This window comes from Bombus vosnesenskii, unplaced genomic scaffold (genome assembly GCF_011952255.1).
Source record: "Bombus vosnesenskii isolate JDL3184/JDL3185 unplaced genomic scaffold, Bvos_JDL3184-5_v1.1 scf7180000013395, whole genome shotgun sequence".
NCBI lineage: Eukaryota > Metazoa > Arthropoda > Insecta > Hymenoptera > Apidae > Bombus > Bombus vosnesenskii.
The window spans coordinates 321,379-346,341 of NW_022883020.1; the positions used below are offsets into that span (position 1 = coordinate 321,379).

Consider the following 24,963-nt stretch of genomic DNA (forward strand, 5'->3'; position numbering starts at 1 on the left):
ATAGAGCGATTCTACGATGAGCAAAGAAGCCCTCTTCCTCATTTTGCACGCGTGTTATTAAACTACGGGCAGGTAGTAACAGTAAAAGCTGGCATCGGAAGTTCAGCGAGACCTCCGCAGTCGTAAATTTAAGGGAATTGCAGTAAAATTGCTCCGACTAACGTCCATTAACTTTCCACTATGCTTTGCCATTCTTATGACAGAGTAGACTGTATGAAATTAACGCGTGAAATCTCGTGGAACGAGCTTATTACACTCCTGGTAGAATTTCGTAGTCGATTGATACGTGAATTTCCAACGGGAAACATGGTTTAACAGCGCTTCTGCCATACCAGGTGATTCTTTGCTCGTTAAAATGCTCTTAAATAAATAGGAAAGGCGCGTTGCTTTAACTCGATATCATTTCGATCCGGTCTCGAGATACGAGCCTACAAAGTTCAACATCGAGTCGCAGTGATGCCAGTCAACCGTATGACCGACGTTCTTCCCTGGAAATGACCACCGACTAGGAATAGTGGGAAAAAGCGCGAGTCGGACAGCGACGGGAGAACGAAAAAAGTTCTCTTCTCTTTCAACGACGACGTCTTTGGAAGCAGAAACGCTGTTTGGCGTTAAATCCCTCTTTAATCCGGTCTCAAAGCATGTAGAGTTGATGAGATGATGATGAGATGATGCACGTATGTAGAGTTAGAGTATAATATTATACGTAAAATATAGCGTAAATACGACGTCAAATATTCTGTCGTAACAGCGTTATCGACCGCGTTGATTATACCGCGATTTCAAAAACCTTCTTAAGCCCTTCTCGGTATACAACCTGAATATACGGTCTCGATGCGAGTTATTCATAGAGAATACATTACGAGAAAGCTGGCTTTGATCTGAACCGGAGTTCGAATTATGCAGACCTCTCCGCGTCTGTTTCTCGAGTGACGTGTGGCCAACACATACATACCGTGGAAACCTAACCAAAGCTAAACTGCATTAGTCGTATGGAGTAATGCAGGGGAATATTGTAGCTAGCAGAAATTCGGCAAGGGCTTAGAAAGCCCTGGCCGGGCGCGTCCACGCGTAAGCCCATATTAACGGGTTTCTCCTGGCCCCGTTTCGTCGCGAATTTTCCTTTTATTACGCTGAATACGTCGCATCGTTCGTCAGCTCGCGATAGTTTATTCGTGTAAATAAATTTCCGGATGAGAAACTTTTCGGAACGTTCTACAGCGATCTTTTGAGGTAGCTTTCGAAGGGATTATTTCAGGAAAGTATAGACCTTAGAGAGGATTTCTTTCGAGTTTCTTTAAGATTGTGCAAGGTTTAAGGATTTCATGTTGGAGCTTAACGCGTTGGAAAATGCGCGAAGATCGTACGGATGGTGAAACGAAACGGGACAAAACGTGGAAAATAGATGTCAAGTAGCAAAGATACAACGATATATATCATATACGTATGTATAACACGAAATCTAAGACGTTTGGAAATTTGGCGGCAGAAACTCGCGCGTAATACGAGGCTCTAAGATCGACAAATTCGACCATCTTTGTTTCGTTCACCGATCTCGAGTTTCAATTGCATTATCCCGCGGTCTGACCTGTTACGCGCACATACCACTGACGCAGGCTGCTTGCGTCAATAATCGCACGGTCAATAATCATGCGATCACCGTGCGATGATTATAGTTCCATTTCGCCCGTTTACGAACGTGAATTAACCTTTGACGATATCGCACTGTTGCGTAATAGCTTCTTTTCGTTTGCTCTAGTCTGTTCTCCCACGTTTCGAATAGATTCGGCTAATTTATCTCCGAGTTACATCTCGATGTTCGATCGTTTATCTGGAAACGTTGATCGCGTGTCCGATTTCTCTGTTTATCGTCGTTACACGAAGAGCGTATACGTCAGCGATAGAAATTTTTCGCGATCCGAACAAATATAATTCGTATCGGAGGGATTGTCGCAGTTTCTGATATTCGGTGTTATGTAAATCGCGCTCGTAACACGATCGCGAATACGTACAATCGGTATCGGTTATATGCATAAAAGAATAAGACGTTGAACGACAAAGTGTTAACGCTATTTAATACGTATAACGCAATCACACGTCCGACAAACGTTTTCGCTCGCATCGGTAGCTACTAAAGCGTACGATTCTACGCCTCGAATAGGGTTTGTCAACGTTCGGTTTGTCCAACTTTTTCATCGTCAAAGGCTGAACGTGTCCACTGCTTTATTATACGTATAGCGATCAACGAACTGCGATTCGACCAACACAGTTGGCTAAGAACTACCTCGGATGGTAAGCTATCGAGGACCAGTCGCATAATCAGGTAGAGTCGCTGGTAGGTGTAGCTCGGATCGACGTACGAACGCGTCGGTGGCGATCGAACGCGAATAGAGAACACGTCGAACGAATATTTCCGCGATTTCCACGGTCGATCGCGCGTTGGCGAGAACAAAGGCGAGCGAATGACCCGGTGGAAGGGGAACGTTTAAGCAGCAGAGAAAATTCAATTTGGAAAAGCGATCCGGGCTCGTGTATCTCGGCTTCGATTTACCAGCCACGGAAGGATCACGCTGCTGTTATGGATACTGCGGATTCGACGTGCAGCTCCATATCGCGTTGCCAGTAGAAACCAGAAACCGTATCAACCCCGGAGCCAGCCAGAACGCGACTGTTTCCCACGAATGGCCGATGGCCGGTTTATTTCTAGCCGGCCATTAATGCGCGCCCTATCGATGGTAAACGTTTTCGGATCTTCCATTGGGTCGAACTTACGGTGGACTTTGTTTGCGAGACGGTCGGGAGGCTGCCTCGTCGAGGCATCCGCGACGTTAGGCTGCGTTGATTTCGTGGAGATCGATATCTCTGGCAACGAATTGTTTTGTCTGCCAAGCGTTACAGAAAGCGCTTCGAACGCTTTTGTTTTGCTATATTTCGTTGTATTTTATTCTATCGACGGGTGAAACTCATTGATAGTACGAAAAGGGGAACGTTAAACGAGCGAGTAATCTATAACTAGCGATTATAGTTGCTAAGAGCTTAGCAACTACGGCCAGTTACGACCAACGCGGAATTACTAAATAACAAGTGGGTAGTTAAGTAGTTAACTAGCAAGCGAGGCGATTGCAGAAAAAGATTAGCGCACTTGCGTAACATCGCACGGTTGGGATATAACGATGCGACATAAGGATACAACGTGCGATGATGTTCGACTCGCGATAATTCAATATGACCTATGACGTCAGGACAGGTAACGAGGTCGTATAGCGTTTTACGTACAAACGAAACGTCGAATACTTGTCTTCTAAGGTGGAATTAATACTGGTTGGTATTGAGATCTTACCTAACGATCGGAAACATGGGTACGCAAGGATCAAAGTATCGAAGAAACCATCGAGCGCTCGCGAAGGTTCTTCCCTTACTTTTATTCGCTGGTTCGCACCGATTATCCATTCAGAATGCAAGATATCGCGGGAGAAAGATATCGGTTTTCGCTCGGACTAATCGATACGGTCTGACAAAACGTTAACAACAGGCCTGACAAGTTCGGCGCTTAACGACGAAAAGAAAGAAAGGATGGAAAAATCGAACAGGTCCTGTTACGTAAACCCGCAACTATTTACCTATCCATCTTTTGTATGCCCTGGCCAGGGTTATTCATCCTTTGTCAGGAATTTCCGTCTTCGATTAACGATATCGACAACTTACAGTAGCCTCCTTTCTCTACCCTCGCCCCTCTTGCTTCTATCGTACAAAAGAGTCCGCTGCGTAATGCGATATTGTTCGAACCACGTCTTCTGCCTTTACATAACTCTCGTTAAGAGAAATAATTTATCGGCGATGTGTTCACGAGTCAGAGTATCAACGATACGGGTTTTATTCGTTCGATTGCTTAGAAAACGTAATCGTTGTTTAATACATTAGGTAGTTATACGTTATATGAAAATATACGTGGTTGAATTTTAGAAGAACCTTTGTCCGTATCCGTATAATGATTTATCACGAAACGACTTGCGACATTTACGATTACGCGCTATATAACAACGTATTTATCGCGATTCTTTTCTTTCGTGCAATCTCTTTGAAGTTTTGACGACGCGCTGGTAAACGGATACCTTCCTCTGTAACTAATTCTGCTAATAATTTTTGTATTTCCGACGAAACGGCTCTTCTTCCCGCCTATCACTGGCGTATCTCCGATCTGGCCTAAAGAAACGTCGTGTTCGACCGACGCGAACCTCCCTCTTGTGTGACGCGTTTGCGAAAGTCGGTGGATCGTTGAAATCCATCGCGGAACGTCGCATCCATCGGACCAAGTCGGTTGGAAATCAGCGACGGATGCTCGCAATCAACCTGTCAACGGACGTCGTCGTCTCCAAAGCAAATCCGATATTGTACACGCGGTAGTCGGTATGGACAATCAACGCGGTGACGTTGGCCGTCGAGCTAAGTCACAAAGGGAATCGCGAAGTGCGTTAGTATTGCGGCCAGATTGCCCCACGGATCGCAATATGATTCGCCTCGGTAACGTTGTATCCTAGGCTTAGATTGCCTATCCCATTGGCTATTGCATTCTCTCCCTCTTCCCCCCTCACCCCTTCTCTCTCTCTCTCTCTCTCTCTCTCTCTCTCTCTGGTATGGCGTATCTCTGTTTCATTCTCTTGTAGAAGCTTCTCCAGTTTACAGGTATTCTGGTCGTTTCATTGATAATTTCAATTCGACTGCACGTTACTTCGCGATGCTCTCTGTGTGTATCCGTTGAATATTGTAATTGGACTCTTTGGGATTTACATGTGCAATTGGTCCGTGATGATATAAAATGACGCAGAAGGTGACGAAACGCGGCGACGAAATGGGTGGAACGTGTGGAAGCGCGACGCGAACCTTTCGAAAGCGATACCGCTTCGCTTTAAGTTCACGAAGGTATTTGGACCCCGTTATGAAAAATCCACCTACAAGGCGTACGTATCGACCAACAGATAAACAATCATAGACGGAATATATAGAAAGTTTACATAGGACAACCATTCCTCTAATTTTCGCGACGCATCTGCGAAACGATTGGTATAGCTTTCAGCGCCGACAAAAACGATCGATCGAATATTCTGTTGTATACGCAAAGTCAACCGTACACCGACTAACGGCGCGACACAATTTCATCGAGAACCGACGGTGCGCGTGTAACTTGCAGACTGGAAGGTAAAAATCAACGAAACGTCCGTGCGCTAGGCGTTTTAGTCGCGGGCAAAGCGCCCGCGGCTACCGTGAAATTTTGTCGGACATTGTAACGACGCTCATTGTTGCCGCCGCTAATAATAATCAACCGGACCCCCCGTTTGAAGTGGCTGCATTGTTAATGAGTCGCGTAATTAGCACCGGGCAACCGGATCCCCCGCGAATTTCCAACCGGAGTGTTCGAAATTCGAGCCGGCGGCGGCCCCGCGTTAAATCCACCGTTTCGAAAGCCACCGAAACGCCTGGCGTTGCTCGCAGCTCGAACGTTTGAATGCGTAATGGCAGCCAGAGGCGGCTTGTTGCCACGCTTCCGACGGATATCCGTCGTGCAACTTGCCCGTGCATCGTTGCAACACGCGATTATCGCAGATGGGTCGAGGATGAGGTTCCTGGATCGTTGGTATCGCCGTTGCCGCGCATCTACTCACCTTTAATCGATTCGAGATCGACGAAATATTGGCCTATTTTACAGGCACTTTACACGTATTTGTGCGTTATATACTTTGTGGATTTTTGGCGGGTCGAATGGAAAGGAAGGTGACGCGCGAGGTAAGACAAGAACTGGAGTAAGTAAATAGATAAAGATAGAAGATAAAAATACGCGTAAAAAATGGCACTTTCGCAAGATTTTCTCCAGTTCAATATCCCTTAGTTGTGAAAATTACGAAGCGACCAACGTTTGGTAGTAAGCTTTGAGAATCGGATTTTACAGATTTTAGATGCTACGATTATAAGAGAACGATTCGATTTCCATCGAGAGAGATAATATCGACGGATACGATCGTACGGGCTATGAGAGAAGGAATTTTGTGTCTTGATCTTCCATCATCCGATCACAGTTACTTTGCAGGAAACGCTGCGAAACGACTACCTCGCGTTTCAAGATTATTTCAAGCTAGCCTATGGACGTCTTGTATAGAATATTGAAATTTACGAGACGTACTTTTTTACGCTTTTGTACGATACGTTGTTTTAGCAGTTATCGCATAGTTGTACGATTAAGAGCTTAAAACTCATCCTTCGCTATCCGACGGATCCGTATCAGATATATCTCTCTTCGTATCCGACGTGCTTTAATTTCAAATTTTCCACCTCCTGCAGCATTTTTCTCGCTCGTCTTCGCCATCTCTCCATGCATCGAATAACTTTTCTTTCTGTCTCTTCTGATTTATGCCCTCTCGCAAGAAACTTCTGCAGCTTCTGTTTTTCGGCTTTTATCGGCTGATAATTTACGGGCTGACGAAGCTGTCTCTGACAGTGTTAAATAATAGACACCGTAACGGTGACACTGTAATTATCTTGTAGCTGAACGAGCACCGTTCTGTTCGGGTTTATCGTAATATCGGTGTCGCCTGGCAGTTCGGACGATAGATAAAAAAATCGACAAAAAGACGAAAAGTTGGATCGCGATGGGATTCCTGTCGCGTTTAATTCCGAATGTTCAAGTTGTTCGACGTCGCGATGCATCGTCGAGGGAACAAAACCTCTTTCTTCGAAGACTGTTTCATTTCGCCTAAGTGTAATCGTGGAAATCGAGGAACGAGTCGTCCCCTTGGCACGTACCCCCTGACCGAAGAAGGGAAACCGCGAAAGGTAGATTGCGGGGAACGCGAAGAAACTCGGCCACTTTGTGCGATTGCCGTCGCAGCCACCGCCTTCTTTTTTACTGCTTTTGCGGATTATTTACGTCTCGACCGCTTCCAAGATCGTCGTCTTATCTTTTCGCGGCCGGGACGCAGCTGGAAATTCATCCCAGAACTTTTCGTTTTGCAATCCTCTTTGCTTCTCGCCATTTGAAACATGGCTCGCCACTTCCTGTTCCTCTCGTTTCGCACAACTGTTTCGGTCGACTTTCGCTGCTTCGGACCCGAGGTAAAGTACTTTGAAACCATACGTTCGCGTGTCGTAAGATCGTAGAAGAAATATATTCCTTTCTTTGTTTTGCTTGCCACGTCCAGTCGTGTCATAAATCGATTGCCGAGAAGAATGGAATTCGAAGAATCGGCGAGTCGTGCCGATCGGCCTTTGTTTTTAGAGAATCAGGCAACCTCGTAGATCGTCGTAGATCAGCAGGCCGGCTCCTGCGAAGTGTGGCTGAGAGCAGGACGACAGTTTTCATTTTTCGAGCTAGACGGAAACGCGAAAGTCGTCGGCAAGTTCGGCGAGTTCGGTAAATTTGATGTTCGATATTTCACGGATATAGCGAGTGCCTTTAACAAAATGTTTGCACGCGCGTCTTTGAAGCGCGCGGTCTCTCGTTGCCTCGTTTTCGACGTCCAATTAACTAATTACTGGGAACCTGTGACGTATGACGTGTCTTGTTTCTGTCGCGTGACGATGTGGACATAGGTTTTCGGGTCAGTCGTGTAGCTTTGTCGGAAACGGCTCGAGCGGAGGTATAATAGCCGTTGATGGATGTTTGGCAAGTGGATATGAAAGATCTGCTTGGTCGGCCAACGTAATTGGAAGATCGGTTTATCGGCAAGGGACGATAGCGCAAGCAAAGAATTTTCAATGTACGTAGCTGACGCCTTTTAACTTACGACCTATAATTACGACCGAGCAAACAGCTCTGTTCCGTAACGGTTCCTTGTCACATCTACGCGCACCTATCTACCACGCAAATCGAAAGACCTTAAAATTCAAATGTATTCCCTCGTCTATTTTTAGTTCTCGGCTAAAAAATATCCTAACGAGAATCATATTCCTCGACGATTCTTCCTCGTCCTTCCGTTTCATCGAATATACATGAAAAACTCGAATGCAACGCGATAATAAAACGGAAAGGAAAAAGAAAGGAAGGATGGAAGGGCGTGGAAAAGAGTTTGCAGAGAATTTCAAACGCGGAACAAGGCTGTTCTTCGAAGAGCGCGAAATTTCATGCGCGCCGATTCGTCCTCCACGTTTTCTTGCTTTCGCGCGCGCTTTTGAAGGGACGACAAAGCCGAACACGGAATTAAAGTCGAGCCTTCTAAAGCACTTTGACCCTCTTTTCGGAGATCGGTCACGAGACAAAGCAAAAGTATCCGTTCGTTCTTCAAACGTGGCGAGTAAGATCGATCGATCCGCCATTTGGAGGGACGAAGACGGGCGATTCTACGTTAGGACGATGTTGCGAAAGCACTCAAATACCGTTTCGTTCTTGTTTTCGAACATATCGTCGTCCGATGAGGAATCTGCGCTGTGATTTTTAGAATCTATTATAGACGATTACTTGGCAGGAAAGATATCAAAGTTAAAGTATCCTCTCATGCCTCTTCCGATAATATGTACATATAAAACCCATTCCTTCTAAAAGGATAGGTCATACCGACTTTAACCTAATAACTATTACCAGACGATATTGTTACAGACATAGAAAAACGGCGATACCGATAATGCGCGCGTGATAATTCCACGAAGCTTAAAATCGCATTGTTTTTCTTGCAGCGAATTGTCTTTTCGTTCTGACAAACCTAATCGAACGAAGAGTTAATACTATATAGGCGTGTTTATTTTAATCGGTATGTCGGAGCAGTCAGTTTCGTTCGGAACCTCGAAACTTCCAGGGAAGTTGGTGGAAACGCGGCTGTGGTCGAGGGACAAAGTCTCGGACAAGTCTAAATCGCGGCGCAGCTTTTTGCCGGGTGAAATCGACAGGCTCGACCGCAGCTTAAGCGGCCAAGGAAGCTGCTGGGAACCGCAACTCCGTTGCAAACTCACCCTACCGTTCCTCGTCTGCTTCCGGTCTTCGTTCTCTTCTTGGCTGGGTGACCTCAAAGCGGACCGGTGCCGCGCTCTGCGAAGTCTTTTCGCGATAAAGAACTTGTTTGACGGACGTTCGAACAACGTGTTTTCTTCGGACGGTCGGTAACGAAAATATACAAAGGGAGAATGGTTAAGTTCGAGCTGAAATTCTCGAAAGCAATCCGAAAATCCAAAAAAATAGAAGAAAATTAATCCAAAAAAATAGAAGAAAATTAATCCAAAAAATAGAAGAAAATTAATGCAAAAATAGAAGAGAAGAAAAAAAGAGAAAAGAGAGAAAGGCGAGGTAATTTAAAAGGAATCTGTTCTCGCTGGCGATCTCAACGAACCCTAAAGACAGAATACCGACCCTTTGGCGAGCAAATCTCTAACCAGCGAAACGTTCGACTTAAAGTTGGCGTGAAATTAACTAGCTCTGTGGCGGAGGAGCGAGGTGATCGTGGCAGCTGTGCGAGCAAGAAGCGGACTCGATCAAACGGTCGTCGTCCTTCTTTCTCCTCGCCTCGGCGAGATTACCATCTCGGCTGCTTGTTAACGCAGCCCCGTTCGAACAAAAGCGCGGGAAAGTTTGCCGCGGAAAGACCGTGCAAAACACGCGGCGGCCAGATTTATCGGCGGAACGACGACGAAACTGTTGACGCGCTGCAAAATCAGCGAGCCTGCCTGCCCGTCCCTGAAAGAGGGATCGCGATAACTACGAGAACCGACGAGGACCGACGAGAACCGACGAGAACCAACGAGAACCGACGAGAACTACGTGGACCGATGGAATAACGAGGCGAACAGCTGCGGGCCGATGGAAACGGCCCTCGTACAGACGCAAGTTCCTTCGTTATTCCAACAATTAGCGGGAGCCCGTGTTTCTTGCGAAAGGGTGGAACGATGATGGAAGACGAGGGAGAGAGTTTCTATTCGTTCGCCGGTGTAAGTTCTTACCGTGATAGGAGACGGTTCTTTGGGAGTTGGCAGTCAGGATATGGGTAGGGGTTCCCAGTGGATTTCAAACGACGGCGAAAGATTTTTGGATGGAATTTTGTATCGCGAATTCTTATCCCCTTGAGAGAAAGCATATTTTAAGCAGGACCGTTTGTCTCTAGTCTGTGTCTAGTCTACCGCTGTCCTAGAAAATCTGACACTGTCCGAGAAAAACGTAGGTCTCTCGTTCGTCGGTCTCTGGCACAGCGTGCAACGAATTTTTGAATCGCATATAAGTACACGTTGTACTTGCGTCGATCGTTGCTCGACAACCGGCATCGAGATCGCATCTGACCCAGCCTCGAGACTCCGTAGACTAAAATATACTTTCGCATACATATTTCACACTTATTACGCACAGCAATTACTCATCGTCACGTTCAACGGGTTTCCACCATCCACGGTTTTCCAGGGAAACATCTCAGACATTTCGCGAAATCAACTCGTACACCATTTTTCTCCGTGGCGGAACGCGAACGCGATACATTACTTAACCTCTGCCGTCCATCCATTTCACGGTAGCTGCAGGAAGACAAGCGAAGAATACGCTTCGAACGAGCGAATTCGAGTCACGAGGCGAGAAGTCGGTGTAACGAGCGAATTTATCATTACCTCGCCTCTATGCTTCATCTTCTCCTGTCCGCGCGAAAATTGAGGTTGGCCGCGTCACCGAAGTGTCGATATGGCGAATGTTTGGTACGAACCACGGTTGGGCGGAACAAATTTCACCAGCAAATTTTCCAAAGGTTCCGGAAAATATTAGAAATATCTGACCAACTGTCCCAAGTTTCTAACGTTCGAAAGTTCGTGAGACTTTCGGATTCGTTTGCTTTAAGGTCTCTAAAAAATTCCTGTCTCTTTTATCTCTAGCATTTCGCGTTTAAATAAAATATTCCCGTAGGTATTTTCGTCGATTTCAATACCGCGATTTTTATACTACGATTTACGGTTTGGAAGGCTATTGTCGATATTTACGAACGTTTAATGGAAATCCATGTACAAAAGGCAAATATTTACCTGTTAAAACGAGCGCGAGGACTTACTTTCGTATGGCGCGTTTGTTCGAAGCCCAAAGTTAGCGTAGAAAAAAACATCGTCTTTCTTTTCTTTTTACCTCGATCTAGAGTTTTTCACTCAAAAGCTCACCTTTCGTTGCCAAGTTAGTCTAAAACTATCGTCTCTTTCGCATTTATGATGCGAAAACTCGATCGCCCGGTATCCAATCGTCCGAATCTCTTTATTCTCTATGGAAAAGTATTACGGATATATTTATACGAATAAGGGAGGTGATCTCGTTTAACCGAGATACACAACATTTTTCGCCCATAATCTTTCATTTATCGTTTATAACTTTCCACTTGTCGATCGTACTACCGGTTACTCGTTAAACGCCAGGTATAACGCCGGCAAATCAGCTCCCCGGGCAAGAAAACGTCGTGTATAAGCTCTTCCCCCTTATCATCCGCCTCTCCAGCGTTTTCTTCGCTTCTGAATCGCGAACGGATCTCGTGTCACTGTCTCGACGTGCCCCGCAGTGTAGCTGTAGCACTAGCTCGAGACAGATTCTGTATTACGCACACCAGAGATTCTCAATCGTTTCGGTGAACGTCTGCCGGAAACGGAAACCCGGCAGGAAACTCTGTTCTCGAATGGTAAGAAGAAGGTTTTCCAGCTTTAAGAAAATCCGTTGAGAGCAAAAGCTGCAAAAAGTATTTCCTCTCTTCCTCTTTTCCCTGTCTTTTTGTCGCCGAGATTAGAAGACGCGAAACGAACTATTCTAACCTTTTCCGTAATCCTAAAATATCAGTAACTAACGACGAATAACGAATAATTTATCAGTAATTAGTAATTTTGCCAAACGGTAGGTTGCTAGTACCGTTACAACGATATTCGCAGTAATTCCTATGTAAAAACTAGCGAAATACGGATTAATTTCACCGGTGATAGTCGAAATAGTTACGATAGTACTATTAGTAATATCGCTATCGTGCTAATAGCGATGCAACCACACCAGTGCTAATAATACTTCGATAGTATTATTACTGCTCTACCCCTCCGATACCTATGTTCCTCGACTCTGACAATGTAGCAAATTGCCATTCTAATTCAATGTGCCTTAACCTCGATATCGAATTACCTGTACGCGTAGAATTATCTCGATCGATTCGCTAAACAGCAAAATCGCTAAGGACGGGACGTTTACTAAATTGTCAAAGCATTTAAACACGGACTCGTTGATCCGTTAAAGCGACCAAAGAGAAAGGAAACGTTCGCTACGTCATAAAGCGATAAAATTCGATGCATTTATTTGTAACGTTTTACGCGATATTCGTTGAACGTTTGATTTAACTTTGGAAAAATTACTCCCAACCCTTTGAGAAGCTTAAAAATAAATAGAGAGTGGAAATTCTCGATAGGAATGAAAAAGAAGGGATTTGCCAAGTTGTAAAAAGATTTCAACGCGCAAAAAGTCAAATATTCGTTAAAACTCGAAGAAAACGTCCAACTGGGCAACGTCGAATCAAATATTCAAATACGAAAAACTATTTGCCAATACTGGAGAACGTTGAAACAGAAAAGGATACGATTTGCTAAATTTCGAAAGGATCGTCTCTCTCTTTGTGCAAGATATCCATTGTTTGAGAGTCGCTGATATTACGAACCGCGATACTCGCACGATGAAAGCCGCAGGCTACCATTTTGCGTTACGCTCTTGCGTCCATTCGTATTATTGTCCGTGACAGTGACAAATCATCGTTACGACGATTACGGGAACTCGAGTCGCCGGTCGTTTTCGAACTCGATGAACTTTTGCAAAAACTCTATCGATCGAAAGTCATCGCGACGATGGATATCGCGTGGACAGCTTGACGTTCATTCGTGTCTCGTTAAAAAGTTGTCATTCGCTTGTTAATAAACGTCCATTCGATCAGAGCCTTCTTCTTTCAAAATTCGAGAAAATTTATTTATTTTATTAAAAATAAAAAAGATCTATAGAGATCGCTTCTCGGAGCGTGTTGAAATTGTAGCTACTGCGAGACAGTATCCAACGAACGAGCGAAACTTTGAACAAAAGATAGAGGAAATGGAAAACGAACAAATAAACCGACGATCAAGGAACGCGATGCTAAAAGAAAAGAAGTTAATTCTTCCTAGAAACGAACGAAATGAATAATAAATCGGAAGAGAAATCGGAATCAGGAGGAGGAGGGAATTGGAAGAAGGGAAAGGGGAAACAAAGCGACTCGCGATCCTCGACGAAACGAACGAAGGAAATACGTAGGATTTGAGAGGCGAAATTTCTCCGGGATGGGTCCCACGGGCAATCGTACCAGCGAATTAGATACAGTGAGATCAGGGAAAGCTAACGGGGCTGTAACGCCGCCTCTCGTCCTTCCAGATTTTCAAATATTCATTTTCTCATAGCGTGCTGCACCGGCTGCTCGTTGGGGGATGCAACGGATTACGGGGTAACGTGGCAACCCCCGTCGCTCGACTTACAGTCGACGACAGTCATGGGAATTCAGCCTATTAATCGAAGTTTGCGTGTCGAACCACGTGGCTTCGTCCGATTCGACGTCGATGTTTCAAATACGCTTGTTGGAATAGCGTCGGAAAGAAAATTTCAAACTCGAAGATCGAAAGTTCGAAACGATCGGGTGCAATTTTCTTCTATTTATACGTACCGCATATATGTATTACAGAATATTTTTCCTTATTTTGCACGAACTTTGTATCGTCGAATGCGCGATGAAATCTGGGAGAGTGCGCCGCGAGCGGCAAAACTTGCCAAAACGAGCCAAAGTTAAGACACGCGGCTCAACGTCGTCGCCGATCGATCGCCAAGTTGGCGTTCCAAATACGTCGAGGCCGACCGAACGAACGATCGGCGAAAAAGGCGGCAAATTATATCGATCGAACGAAGAGCAGTTTACGCTTGGTAAATTGCGCTACGGACTAGAAGATCGTAATTAATTTCGTCGATCCGTTGCTCCGGCGTCTCGCGAGCGACAAAAGTCCTCACCATGGAAGCTCGATGCCACATTATCGCGCGCACAAATTACCGGGAAATTATCGGAGATGGTGGCGCGATATAACAACCGTGGAAGAACGGTTCGGTCGATCAATTCCAGACACGTTCGCTCGTCTCGATGACATTGTCGGCCGACTTGCCGCTATAATGACTGGGACCGGACGGCAAAAGTGGAAATGGAAATCGGCGGGCCAGCATCGATTACGATATGGCCGTGTCGCGTGACAGAACGGGCGGAACCGGCCAGCACAATGCGCTAATGCGACACATTGTTCGACCCTGCAAAAATTGCCGCTCGTTACGAAGGCCAACAATGGCACAGTCCGTGGCCTCTGTCGACGGACACACGCCGCCGTGAAAATTATAGCGGCCGTTCCATCGGTCCGTTCGGGTCGGTTACTCGGCAAGAATCGACCAACTAGGGAAAGAAAAGGGAAATCGAGGGAATTATCCATTCGCAAAGAACTTTTGTATACGTGGATCTGTGAATTCTTAGATTTCCGAGGTGTCGAGATGTTTGCAAGTGTCTCTGTGTTTAGAAATGCCAAAGATTCTCAATGTGAAAGTAGCCGAATCTCCAAGTTCTCAAATTCCCAAGCTTCAAACTTTTATAGTTGCGAATCGAATTCAACTGGAACGTCCAATCTCCGAAAATCTACAATTTCCAAGTTCATAAAGTTTGTAAATTGAAAACGATCGTACGCCTGCTTTGTAGGAAAATACCAAAGAAGATGGTAAGAAAAACACGTTCCATGGTAGAATAGCTGTAATCCGACGCTTATGAAGGAACCGAACGTCTTATTCGCCCTGCTATCTATCTCGACGCAAACATTTTCCCCCGACAAAAACACATTTTCCTCGGCGATGTGGAAAGAACGATGCCAAAAAGGAACTCGATCGCCCCCCAGGAAATCGTTTGTCACGCGTTAAACTAGCGTCGCTTGGTTGTAGGTCGAAGAAAACGTTTCGAAGGAGACGTACAGGCGATCGATCATTCGCTGCGTGTGAAAACCAGCCGGGGCCAATTTCCAGATGGCGAATAATTAAACGTCTGCGGCGACAAAAGGGCTTGTATATCGCGATATTACGTTCTCGATGAAAAGAAGAACAACTTATTCCGGGAGCCTTGGGACGGTCTCGGCTGCCATTGTTCGCCAGACGTTTCGTCGAATGAAATGCCCTGCCACGGCGAGAAAGTAATTAACGACGAGGCCGGAATTTCCGCTTTTGAACGATGCATTATGTGCCTCTTGCTTGCTTCCTTCGATACACGAACGAAGATACGAACGATAACGAATAGAGATACGAACTGGCTCGCCAAAGCATCCGAACGTTCGTTGACCTTTTCGACGTTCGACGTTCGGTTTAGAAACTCGAGGATTTCGAAGTTTCGGGACTCTCGGGGTTCTGCAAACTCGTTTCGATCGGCATACTCGGACGTCTTCCTCTACTTTGCAAAAAGGGGCCTCGTAGAAACGGCAGACGCGTCTCGATTTTCACCGGCTTTTACTAATTACACGCGTGCTTACCTTTACTATAGCGCGTCGAATCCGCGAATACCTCATTATCGCGAGACACGAACAGCATCCGAATTTCACGAACTGGAAACTTGGAAAGCCGTGGCAATTGTTGGAGAAATTTCGTTCGTTACTCGACGCGAAACATGGTCTCGTAGCGATAATGGCGCCACGGCTGTATTACACGGCTAATTCTTTGACGGGAAAGCAGAGGCAAGTCTGCGACGATGTTTCGTACGCATAAAACGTCGTTTTATTAACAGATCGTCATTCAGTTTCATTCAGTTTCATCCTGGTTAATGGAAATTAGGCACGAATCACGCTGTTATTAAGGAAATTTTGTAAAAGGTTTCGACGAGTGGTTCGATGAAAGTCGAAGGAGGCCTTCTTTCTTTACCCTGTATCTTTTATCCACGATTACGGTATAATTAGCGATCGAACCGATCGAAGAGTTCGGATTACGTAAAATTGGAATCGTTAAAAGTCGAGCAAAGACCAGGAAGTCGAGGAAGACTAGGAACGACCACGATGGAAAAGACCACGAGAGCCGGTTTAGTTTTTAACTGGCCAACGAGAGACGAAGGGAGGCGACACGTTGGTCGGCGAAGGTGCGAGGGAAAACACGGTGGTCGCGGATACTCGAAGCGAAACAAGGCACGAGGGCCGTGGCCATCGTTGATCGATCATTTGCATAGACAAATAAGTTCGGTGCTGTGCGACGAATCGCTGTTTATCCAGCAGTCGAATAATCGTTTTCGAAGCGATTTCGAGCCTCCTCGGGCCGAGTGTACGCCAGGCCGAGCACTACATATACATACACGGTCAAGTGGCCTTTCGAAAATTCGGCGACGCGCGAATCGCGGCTACAACGTGTCGATTTCCAGCCGAGCTACCGTCTCTGTCGGTTCACGTGGTTTCTCCTATACTCGCTTCTTCGCGTGGTAGAACAAGGTTGTCCCGCGGTCGACGTTCCGTCCATTTGTCCACGCTTCCGCGTGCTTATTTCGTAGAATTTTGCGAATAACGGTATTTTACTTTGACTCGATGGGAAAGATCGTTGCGGGAATCGACGTTCGAGAGCGTCTCTTGGTAGAACCAAAGCCGGCCGTTTTTCAACACCCTCCGTGAACGTTGACAAAGATTTATCGGGCAAATAAAAATTTTACGAAAGCCGTGAAATCAGAGAAGAAGAGGCAAGGAGAAAAGGAGAAGGAAAGGAAGGAGAAGAGAAAGCGAGGAAAGGTAGAACGTTTGTCTTAATTTGGTGACGTGCACGCTACTGGACGCGCAAACGCGGGGAGTTCACGTGGCCGGAAAAGGGGAACTGAACGGAAAGAAGACAAACACGGGGGCGGCCGGATGATTAATTTCCCCGAGCGCGAAGGAACGCGCCACGTTGGCGCATATTTTATGCACGCGTTTAACTCTCCACACGCCGTGGCCAACTTAATTTTCGCCGGATTCCATTACGCTTTTCGTTTATTACATTTTACATCGTCGATCTGACTCTGTTCTTTCTACTTGCGTATTCGTACATTCGTGGCGACCAACGATGTTTCTTTTCGCTCGTATTTCGACGTATCTGGTTATCCGTATGATATTTATACATTCTTGTTGTCCGGTGGTTAAACCGGATAAGTAAAGATAAAATAAAATTCAGGATATAGAAATGTTTGAAATAAATTACCGCTTGATCGCCATCGTTCGTGCATTTGCTCTAATCGTATAAAGAAACGAGTTTCTCATGGATTTAACAAATTTTATATGATAAACTTTACAACATAAATACATTCTCTGTTATCGACAACGTTGTACTAGCAATTACGTTCTAAAATTGACAAAAAGTAGGTGAATAGCAGGTGGAACGTCGGCGAAGAAATCATTATTTCGTCGTATCGTAGAGAAGCACCGCTACTGGCAACGTCTTCGTCGTCTTCGATTGTTCGTTGTTCCAGAGGCAAATAAAGGTCGTATGCCGGGTCGTAAGTCAGATTCGCGGATAATTCTTCCCAGAACGCCATTCTTTCTGGGAAAAATTCGCTTTCTATTGCAATTTCCGGAAGTTTTCCAACTCCAATTTGCAAGAACTTTTGCGATTCCTTGTAATCTGGCCATGGTGTCACTCTCCAAGCCTCTGGTACGCTTAACAACGAATTATCCACTTATCGATAAGATACTTATTAGTAAGACGATAAGAAAGATACAGTATTGGATATTTTCTCATTTTCTACTAATTGTCTACTACCAATTGTCTTGTTATTAGGAAGTAAAGATATTTATTTCGCGTTACCCCTTAGTTGCGAAGCTGGCCCACATCTCGGTCATTATATTAATCATGGTTATATCGTTTTCCGTATTGTGTAACATGTAATCTTCAAACTCTTTGTTGAATATTGGTAACAGATAATTTAAATCATCTACGTGCGAGACTCCTAAAAGAACCACATTGTCGATTTAGTGGTTAATTTCTTTGGAAGAATCGGTTGTTGCTATATCGCGGCTTAACGCCTTGTTTTTTCGCGACTTTTTTACGTATAAAAAGTAAAAAATTCTTCGTTAGTAATCTTAACCCTATCGAAAAATATAAAGTTGGTCCCCCTTGCAAATATATTCTTATAATATTTAAATACACGTTTAATTCGTTAATTTAATAAATATTACGCTACGTTCTTAGTATAGTATCGCTGTGAGCGTGATAATCACGTGAACGTATTAGTAAGCCAATAAACATGAAAACCGATAAACAGTACGATGAGAAAATTTGAAGAATAACGTTTCGTAAAAATCTCAATTACAAAAGAAAAAGAAAAGAAATGTAAATGTTCTATACTTGATTGGCGATACTTCTACGTATACGAGTGTATAGTTAAAATTTGTCAAGATGGAGGAATAATTCCAGAGTACCAAAGTTTGGAAATCCTAAAATTCCAAAATTCCAAAAATCCAACGATCCGATGTCGCACGGTTCCAAAATTCCGATATCGCAAACTCCTAAAACTTGAAAAGTTCAGCATTAAAAAATTCCCAAGTTTGAAAATTCTAAAATTCGGAAATTCGTAGAAACCGCAGTCGCAAAATCCCAAAAGGTTGTAAAACGATACTCGACGAGGAAGCTGATAAAGAAATTTTGCCAAAAGTTAGAAAGCCGGCGATGGGTTCTGCGTCTATGGGAAACGACGAGCCAAAAATTCACTTCCAGCCAAAGTTCTACGTTTTGAATTACGATGTTCTCGAAAATATGAACTCGCGTAAGAATTCGTTGTGTATTTAGAAGCAATATGGTTGATAAAGTTGACGAAATATACGAGTATTAAAGTACTCACCAAAGTGTCTTGGAACTCCTTCGGTGAAGGCAAAAGTCGCGCTAAAAGTGCCCTCGTATGAAAACACATAGAGATAGGTACTCGAATTCATTACGTTCGATTGGTACTTTAAAGTTTCATACGTTGGCCATACGATAAGAGCATCTCCAACGATCTACAACATCGACACATTTGTAAGTGGATTTGTAAAATTATTAGCAACGTGTTCGTTAATATCGAATCGCGTGATTATTCTTATCCTTATTCGGATAATTAACGACGTGTCGTCCGTGTCGTATAGATAGAATAATTTATAACGGACGATGGAATAAGTCGTTCCATGGAATTATTCTGTCAAAGAAGATTGAACACGCTCGATTAATTAATTGTTAGTTTAAGATGTTATTTGAAAGAGTAGCGTATAAATAGATGTTATTTTAACGATCAAAAGGTAGAAAATTTGTGGAAAAAGCAAGTTTTCCAAAGAGTACGGCTCCCTTCCAACCATCTACGTGAAAAATCTTGCTTGACAGTTTCGAAGTAGGGTTGACCGAAAATATTCGAGCGGAGAACACACGTACCTCTGTGATATTCCTTCTCAGCGTTGATAACGTAACGTTGCCGTCGAAATAGAAATTCGTAAGGGCGTCCAAAGTGTCGTTCGACATCGCGCGATATTCCAGCAAATAGAGCAGATACATCTCGAAATTATTTAGTATTTTGTCCTCGACGCTTGGGTTCGTCAAGATGGCTTCAAATCGAAACGAGCAACTTTTTCAAAATTAATTAAAACTTGTAATCGAATACCTCGCCAATTATTCTACTTGTGGCAATGCGATACGAAGAATATGCGAAAAAGAGTAGGACTCTGCTGTTCTTCGTCGAACAAATGAAATACCGCGAAGAAAGAAGTTGTTATTCGGAACGATCCGAGAAAGACAGAAAGCGCTCGTTGTCTCTTTCGAAGCGAACGAGAAGAGATCGTCGAAATAGCGAAAAAGTGTTTGTTCGAATAAAGAAAATTATCGATAAAGTTAAATACTAAATTAGTTATTACTTTCGCAAGGCGAAATTTACCGATCGATTTCATCAGTCCTTCGTCCTTGGTCACTCCTATGATAGCTGGAATGTCTCTGAACAGGCGCTGCTTTATCGCTGTCAGCGGATGCACCGTTACGATGGCGTCGTCCGATTCTTCCTCGATCGTCGGCGCGAAAATGCAGCAATGGCCACTCCACCGCACTATCTTGTTTGCCAAAGTTTCAACGAAGAAGATTTTAACGAATGGAAATCTACGCCATGGGTCAGAGTTCGGAATAACCAAAATTGAAAGTTTCGTTTCTTAGAAGATCGAGCTTGAGAAATTTGAAAATCTCGAGTCTCTCGAAAACAAGACTTTGGACGAATTTTGTTCTACTTGTTCTTCGACTTGTTTTTATATGCAAGATGTCCCGTGGTATCGAGGAACCGCTTCGACGATGGATCGCGCACGCGAAAACAACGGAACCTTCTTGCCTACCTTGCGTACCTTGCGTTCTGTTTGCAAATAGGTAAATGAAGCTACTTGCATCTTTCGATAGAGCTACTTGGACGTAAAACTCGTTGTAACTCGAGGCAAGTTTCACGCGCGGAATCCATCATCGGTGTCGCAGGACACTCTGCATAGAACTTACATGATAGTCCATCGTGTTTCTGAAGCTTTCGACGTCCAGCTTTCTCAAGCATCGCATCATTTCCTCCTCTTCTTCTTCGCTTAACTCTGCCTCGTCATACCATTCTTGTTCGCGCGTCACGTTCGGTCGCGCAGTCGTCGTATATTCCTCTTCGCTTTCAGGAAGACATCCGACCAACGTGGCCGATACCAAAGAATATATTCTTATCCAATGCGCGGGCAGCAACGCCGTGGGACTAGTAGCAACTCCGCTTTGAACGATGTACCTGATGGCAATGCCGTATTTTTAAACTCCGACGTCCCACCTGATAACTTTGTCCCGTTACGACGAAACGTTGATCTTACGGCTATGCAAACGTCGCGTAAAACTTTTGGACGAAAGATCGTCGTCGCGAAGATCATCGACGTCGCGGTTACAGGTCCGATTAAGAAACCAATACGAACGTCACGCTGACGATTCTACGACGGAACGATAGCAAACGGTATATACTTGTAGTAGGTCGATGGATTTACAACGAACAGGCGTGTGTATTTGTCGGAAAAAGATTCAAATTTCAGAAAAGGGACGCACAGGGACAATTTAATTTTCCTCGGTTCGATCTCTAGACACGTTGTTTGATGGTTTACCATTTATACGCGCTCGAGTACGTGGAAGAAAAACGGGTGATCTCAACGTGTGATCGGTGGTCGATGGTCGGGGTTCCCTCGTAAGTTGGAAAAGAACGTCCCTCCGCAAAATCGTTAACATACCTGTTGAACAGTCCTTCGGTCTTGTTCGTGATAGCCAACAAGTGCACGGCAGAGGCACCTGCGCTGTGGCCCCATAGAGTCACGATGTTTGGGTCGCCGTTGAAACAACGAATGTTTTCTTGCACCCAACGTAGCGCCATTACGATGTCTTTCAGACCGTTGTTGCCTGGATTGTGTTTGGTGGCCGTGGCGAAGAATCCTGTACGTACGGAGAGAAGTGAACGCGTGGCAACGCTGGCATGTCAGCGAATCGCAGTATCGGAGAAATGAAACAACGAGGCATTGGAAAATTGGTATTCCCGTGATGAGGGAAAACCATGGCAATTTAGGAGCTGGATATTAGGAAAAATTCGATCCGAAAGTTGTGCGATCGAATGTTGGAATATCGGGAGATCGGTGTACTGGAAAGTTGCGCGAACGAGAATCGCGGTATTAGTAAATTGAGAAATTGAAAAATCGAATATCAGCAAATAGGATTATCGGGGAATTTTCTCTCCTCGCACGCGTCTCTATTAATTTTACATTTTTCCAAATTTCGCTCGATAAAACGTGAACTTTCGAATTTCTTATTACCCAAAATATTCAAACGATATTGGATCGAAACTACGATCACATCCTGGTCCATCATATACTCTGGTGGGACTTGTCGATTGTTACCACCGTTAGTGGCGTACATTCCGCCATGCACGTACACCATCACCGGAAGCGCTCTTTTCTCCTCGTATCCATCTCCGTTCTCCTCTGAAATCTACAAATACTTCCTTCGACATTGTTCGTTAATTTAGTCTAATTTTTAGCATCTCTCTTTCGTTCGAAGCAAACGTTTAGAGTCGTAGACTTTTCTCGGAAACTACGAAAGCAATAAAAACTCATAAATAGGAAGCATCGTATCGCGACGCGAACTAATATTATAACTTATAACCTGTCCGACTATCAAATTTCCGAATTTCCTGGAACCGCGTAAGCGATATTTTTTAAAGCAACTGGAAAAATGCTGCGTCGCCTTGAATCGTTTAAATTTCATTAAACCGAGAGTGGACCTTGCGACTCAATCGAGATCGCGTTTCAACAAAACTTCCATTTGTTTCGCAAAACGTCGCTATATGTTCCGAGTTTGGCGCGAATTCTGCGTTTCACGCTGCGAATCGACTCGAAAACGGTATACCGTTGCGTTTCGAATCTGATCGAATTGTTCGAATAGGATTTATATCGAAATTTTAATATTCTTCTTCCGCTTATACGAAACGACATCGCCAACGTTCTTTTTTCAATGCTATAAACTTTTCCATCGTATTCCTGTTTTCTATTCTTCTTCTTCTCTTTGTTTCTTCTATTAACACGTTCGTTACTTTTCTGCTTTTCTTCTATACTTTGCTTGCTAGCGTCCCGTACGCAAACTGCCCCTTTTCTCTGTACTTTGGGAATTTCTCGAAACATTGTCAGAAGAAAATTAATCGGTTAAAGTCGTAGAAATCTCTCTCCTATTAATTTCATTTATAGAGTTCTTTTTCTACGAAATCAATACGAGCGTAAACTTCCATAAGCTCTACAAGATACAAATATTTATAGTACGAAGATGAAACATTTCTGAAACTCGTTTTCAATTGTAACGGTAATTTATCCTGGTAGATGCCCAGGACCAACGTAGCTGTTTCGGATAAGCAAAGTTGCATATTTTTACGCTTTACCATATCTACGTACGTGTGTTTTTTCTATCTCTTTCATTTTCTCTTACCCTCCTTTATCTCGTTTATCCTGTACTGTTATTATTTTCATATTTTTACCTCGCTTTTTTGCTGAATACGCTAAAAAATATTTACCAGAGGCACGTAAACGTTGAGATAGAGACAGTCTTCCTCTCCAATGAAGTGGCCTTGTTCGGTCACTTGAACGCATACGGGGGCATATTCCGTTGCTAAGAATGTCTCCGTCCAATTGCGAATCCATGGCCTAGGACTCTGTCAAAGAATTTTTATCATGCCGCCAAAATTATTACAGACGGACTACGGATTTCTATGGAAATTCGTATTCCCGAGAATATAATTGAAATCAGGCTTTCATAATATTACTGTGATATGTTACATAGATGAAAAGGTATGCTATACTATCGAGCACTATAAAAAAGCACTATAATATAATTTAATATATAATAATAATAATAATAATAAAACATGTTTACACACAAACTCACCCTAAACCTCAAATCATCCACAGGCGGTTGAGCAAAAGGAATGCCCAAATAATGCGCGACGAGTCTTCCTCTGGTGCTTCTACTCAACAATCCCTGAACCTGGCCGAATCGAGTCGTCACTTTTGCCTTGTACGCGTGCGAACCGCTTACAACGATCATAAACACCATCAAAACGCCGAACGAATATCTATATATCGATCTATCGGTCATTATAAACGCAGGTTGCCGGCTATACATTTCGCGAACGCTTTTCGCACGAGTACGCGCACGAGATGAGGATGAGTCGCGCGTAGACGAACAACAATGACCGATCGCGCGACTCTAGTCGGTTATATAGACGGGACGGTTACGCTGATTCACTGGCGAAACGCGGTGCGACGCCAAATTCGTTTGTCTCGAACCGACCAAATAAATTCTTTTCCCTTTTTTATCGTCCTATTGCGAACGACGATTTGTAACGAGTGACGCGATAACTGGCAGAGATAATTAACAGGATAGTCAGTCGCGGGTGGTAGGATTGGGTGCGAGGCGATTCTACGAGAGGAAATAAGTGGAAAATGTGGATAATAAACTTTTCTCGCCAGACGCTGTTCTCGAGGAAGATGAATTTGAAAATGTACGCTGCACGTGCATCGGATCGAATGGCGACTAAACGATTCGATAGAAAAATTATGTTTCAATGTTTTTCACCTAATCACGCTGGTACAACTTGCGCTGATTGTTTATTCATACGTAGTCGGTATCTAGCCGGAAGCGGTATATCGATAACAAGTCGTAAATTAATAACGTTAAACGGTGACAGCGATTGATCTAGCCGCGCGCAACCGTACACGTATACTGGCCGGAGTTGCGCGCAATTCTTTACCGCCGATTTACGTCACTGGGAAGAAAGAACTAGTCGCGAGTTGATATCTCGAATAAGCCCACGATCTTCTCATCTCCCCTGAAACGGAGATCGGTTTACGTTTTCGTCTTCGGCCATGTAAGCTCTAGCGCCTCACCGATTTTACCCACTTCGCTATATCGTTTTTAGATACTTGGCCAAGTTTTACGTTCGTAAGTGTACGTTCGCTAAAGTTTCGACGTCGGACGAGCAAATTGCACTGCGTACAATTGTACGCGATTGTACCACCGGTGGTCTTTGCGCAACGTTCCTTCGCACCGCGCGTTCTTAGAGTTATCCGCGTTTAATGGAAAAGCGTTTGAGCGAGCGGAGCAGGACCACGCAGACTCCCTGCTACGTACACAGAAACAACTCGTTATCTATTGGCTTTATCGAAAAAATGTTTCAAGGCAAATTTACGAGTACGTTTTTATCTCGTTAATAACTAAGTACTATTCGAGATAGCAGGCTAACTGCGAACTTTTTAATAGACGTTTAATATTTCTTACGGCATTAATCGATCCAGCTGAATGTTCGCTACGAAAAAAGAAAAAAAGCTTTTTCCTTCCTTCTTCTTATTTGGTTTTCACGGCTGTTTTACGGTTTGCACGGTTGTGTTGGAGTTGTTAAATCGAGGAAGGAGAATGTTCGAGCTTGTCGG

General features: G+C 44.2%; 2 protein-coding genes across 11 annotated transcripts in view; one reads left to right on the forward strand and one right to left on the reverse strand.

The window, feature by feature from the left end:
* Positions 1 to 24,963, forward strand: part of LOC117237668 (polypyrimidine tract-binding protein 2) — a 414,765-nt gene that overhangs the window by 43,879 nt on the left and 345,923 nt on the right. The gene's annotated exons all lie outside the window — the stretch shown is intronic.
* LOC117237667 (esterase FE4-like) lies at positions 17,250 to 23,732 on the reverse strand. 3 transcript variants are annotated; one of them, XM_033501870.1, is made up of 11 exons: positions 23,420 to 23,732; positions 23,049 to 23,186; positions 21,802 to 21,976; positions 21,229 to 21,427; positions 20,480 to 20,744; positions 19,884 to 20,052; positions 19,388 to 19,557; positions 18,828 to 18,981; positions 18,409 to 18,495; positions 17,795 to 17,936; positions 17,250 to 17,646 (listed from the first exon to the last, which is right to left on the reverse strand). In XM_033501870.1, the coding sequence occupies exons 1-11, from the start codon at positions 23,654 to 23,656 to the stop codon at positions 17,319 to 17,321; spliced, it is 2,064 nt and encodes a 687-aa protein (XP_033357761.1). In that variant the 5' UTR covers positions 23,657 to 23,732; the 3' UTR covers positions 17,250 to 17,318. The 3 variants fall into 3 exon arrangements, with proteins under 3 accessions (XP_033357761.1, XP_033357760.1, XP_033357762.1); XM_033501869.1 differs by having other exon boundaries at positions 18,409 to 18,501; XM_033501871.1 differs by lacking the exon at positions 18,409 to 18,495.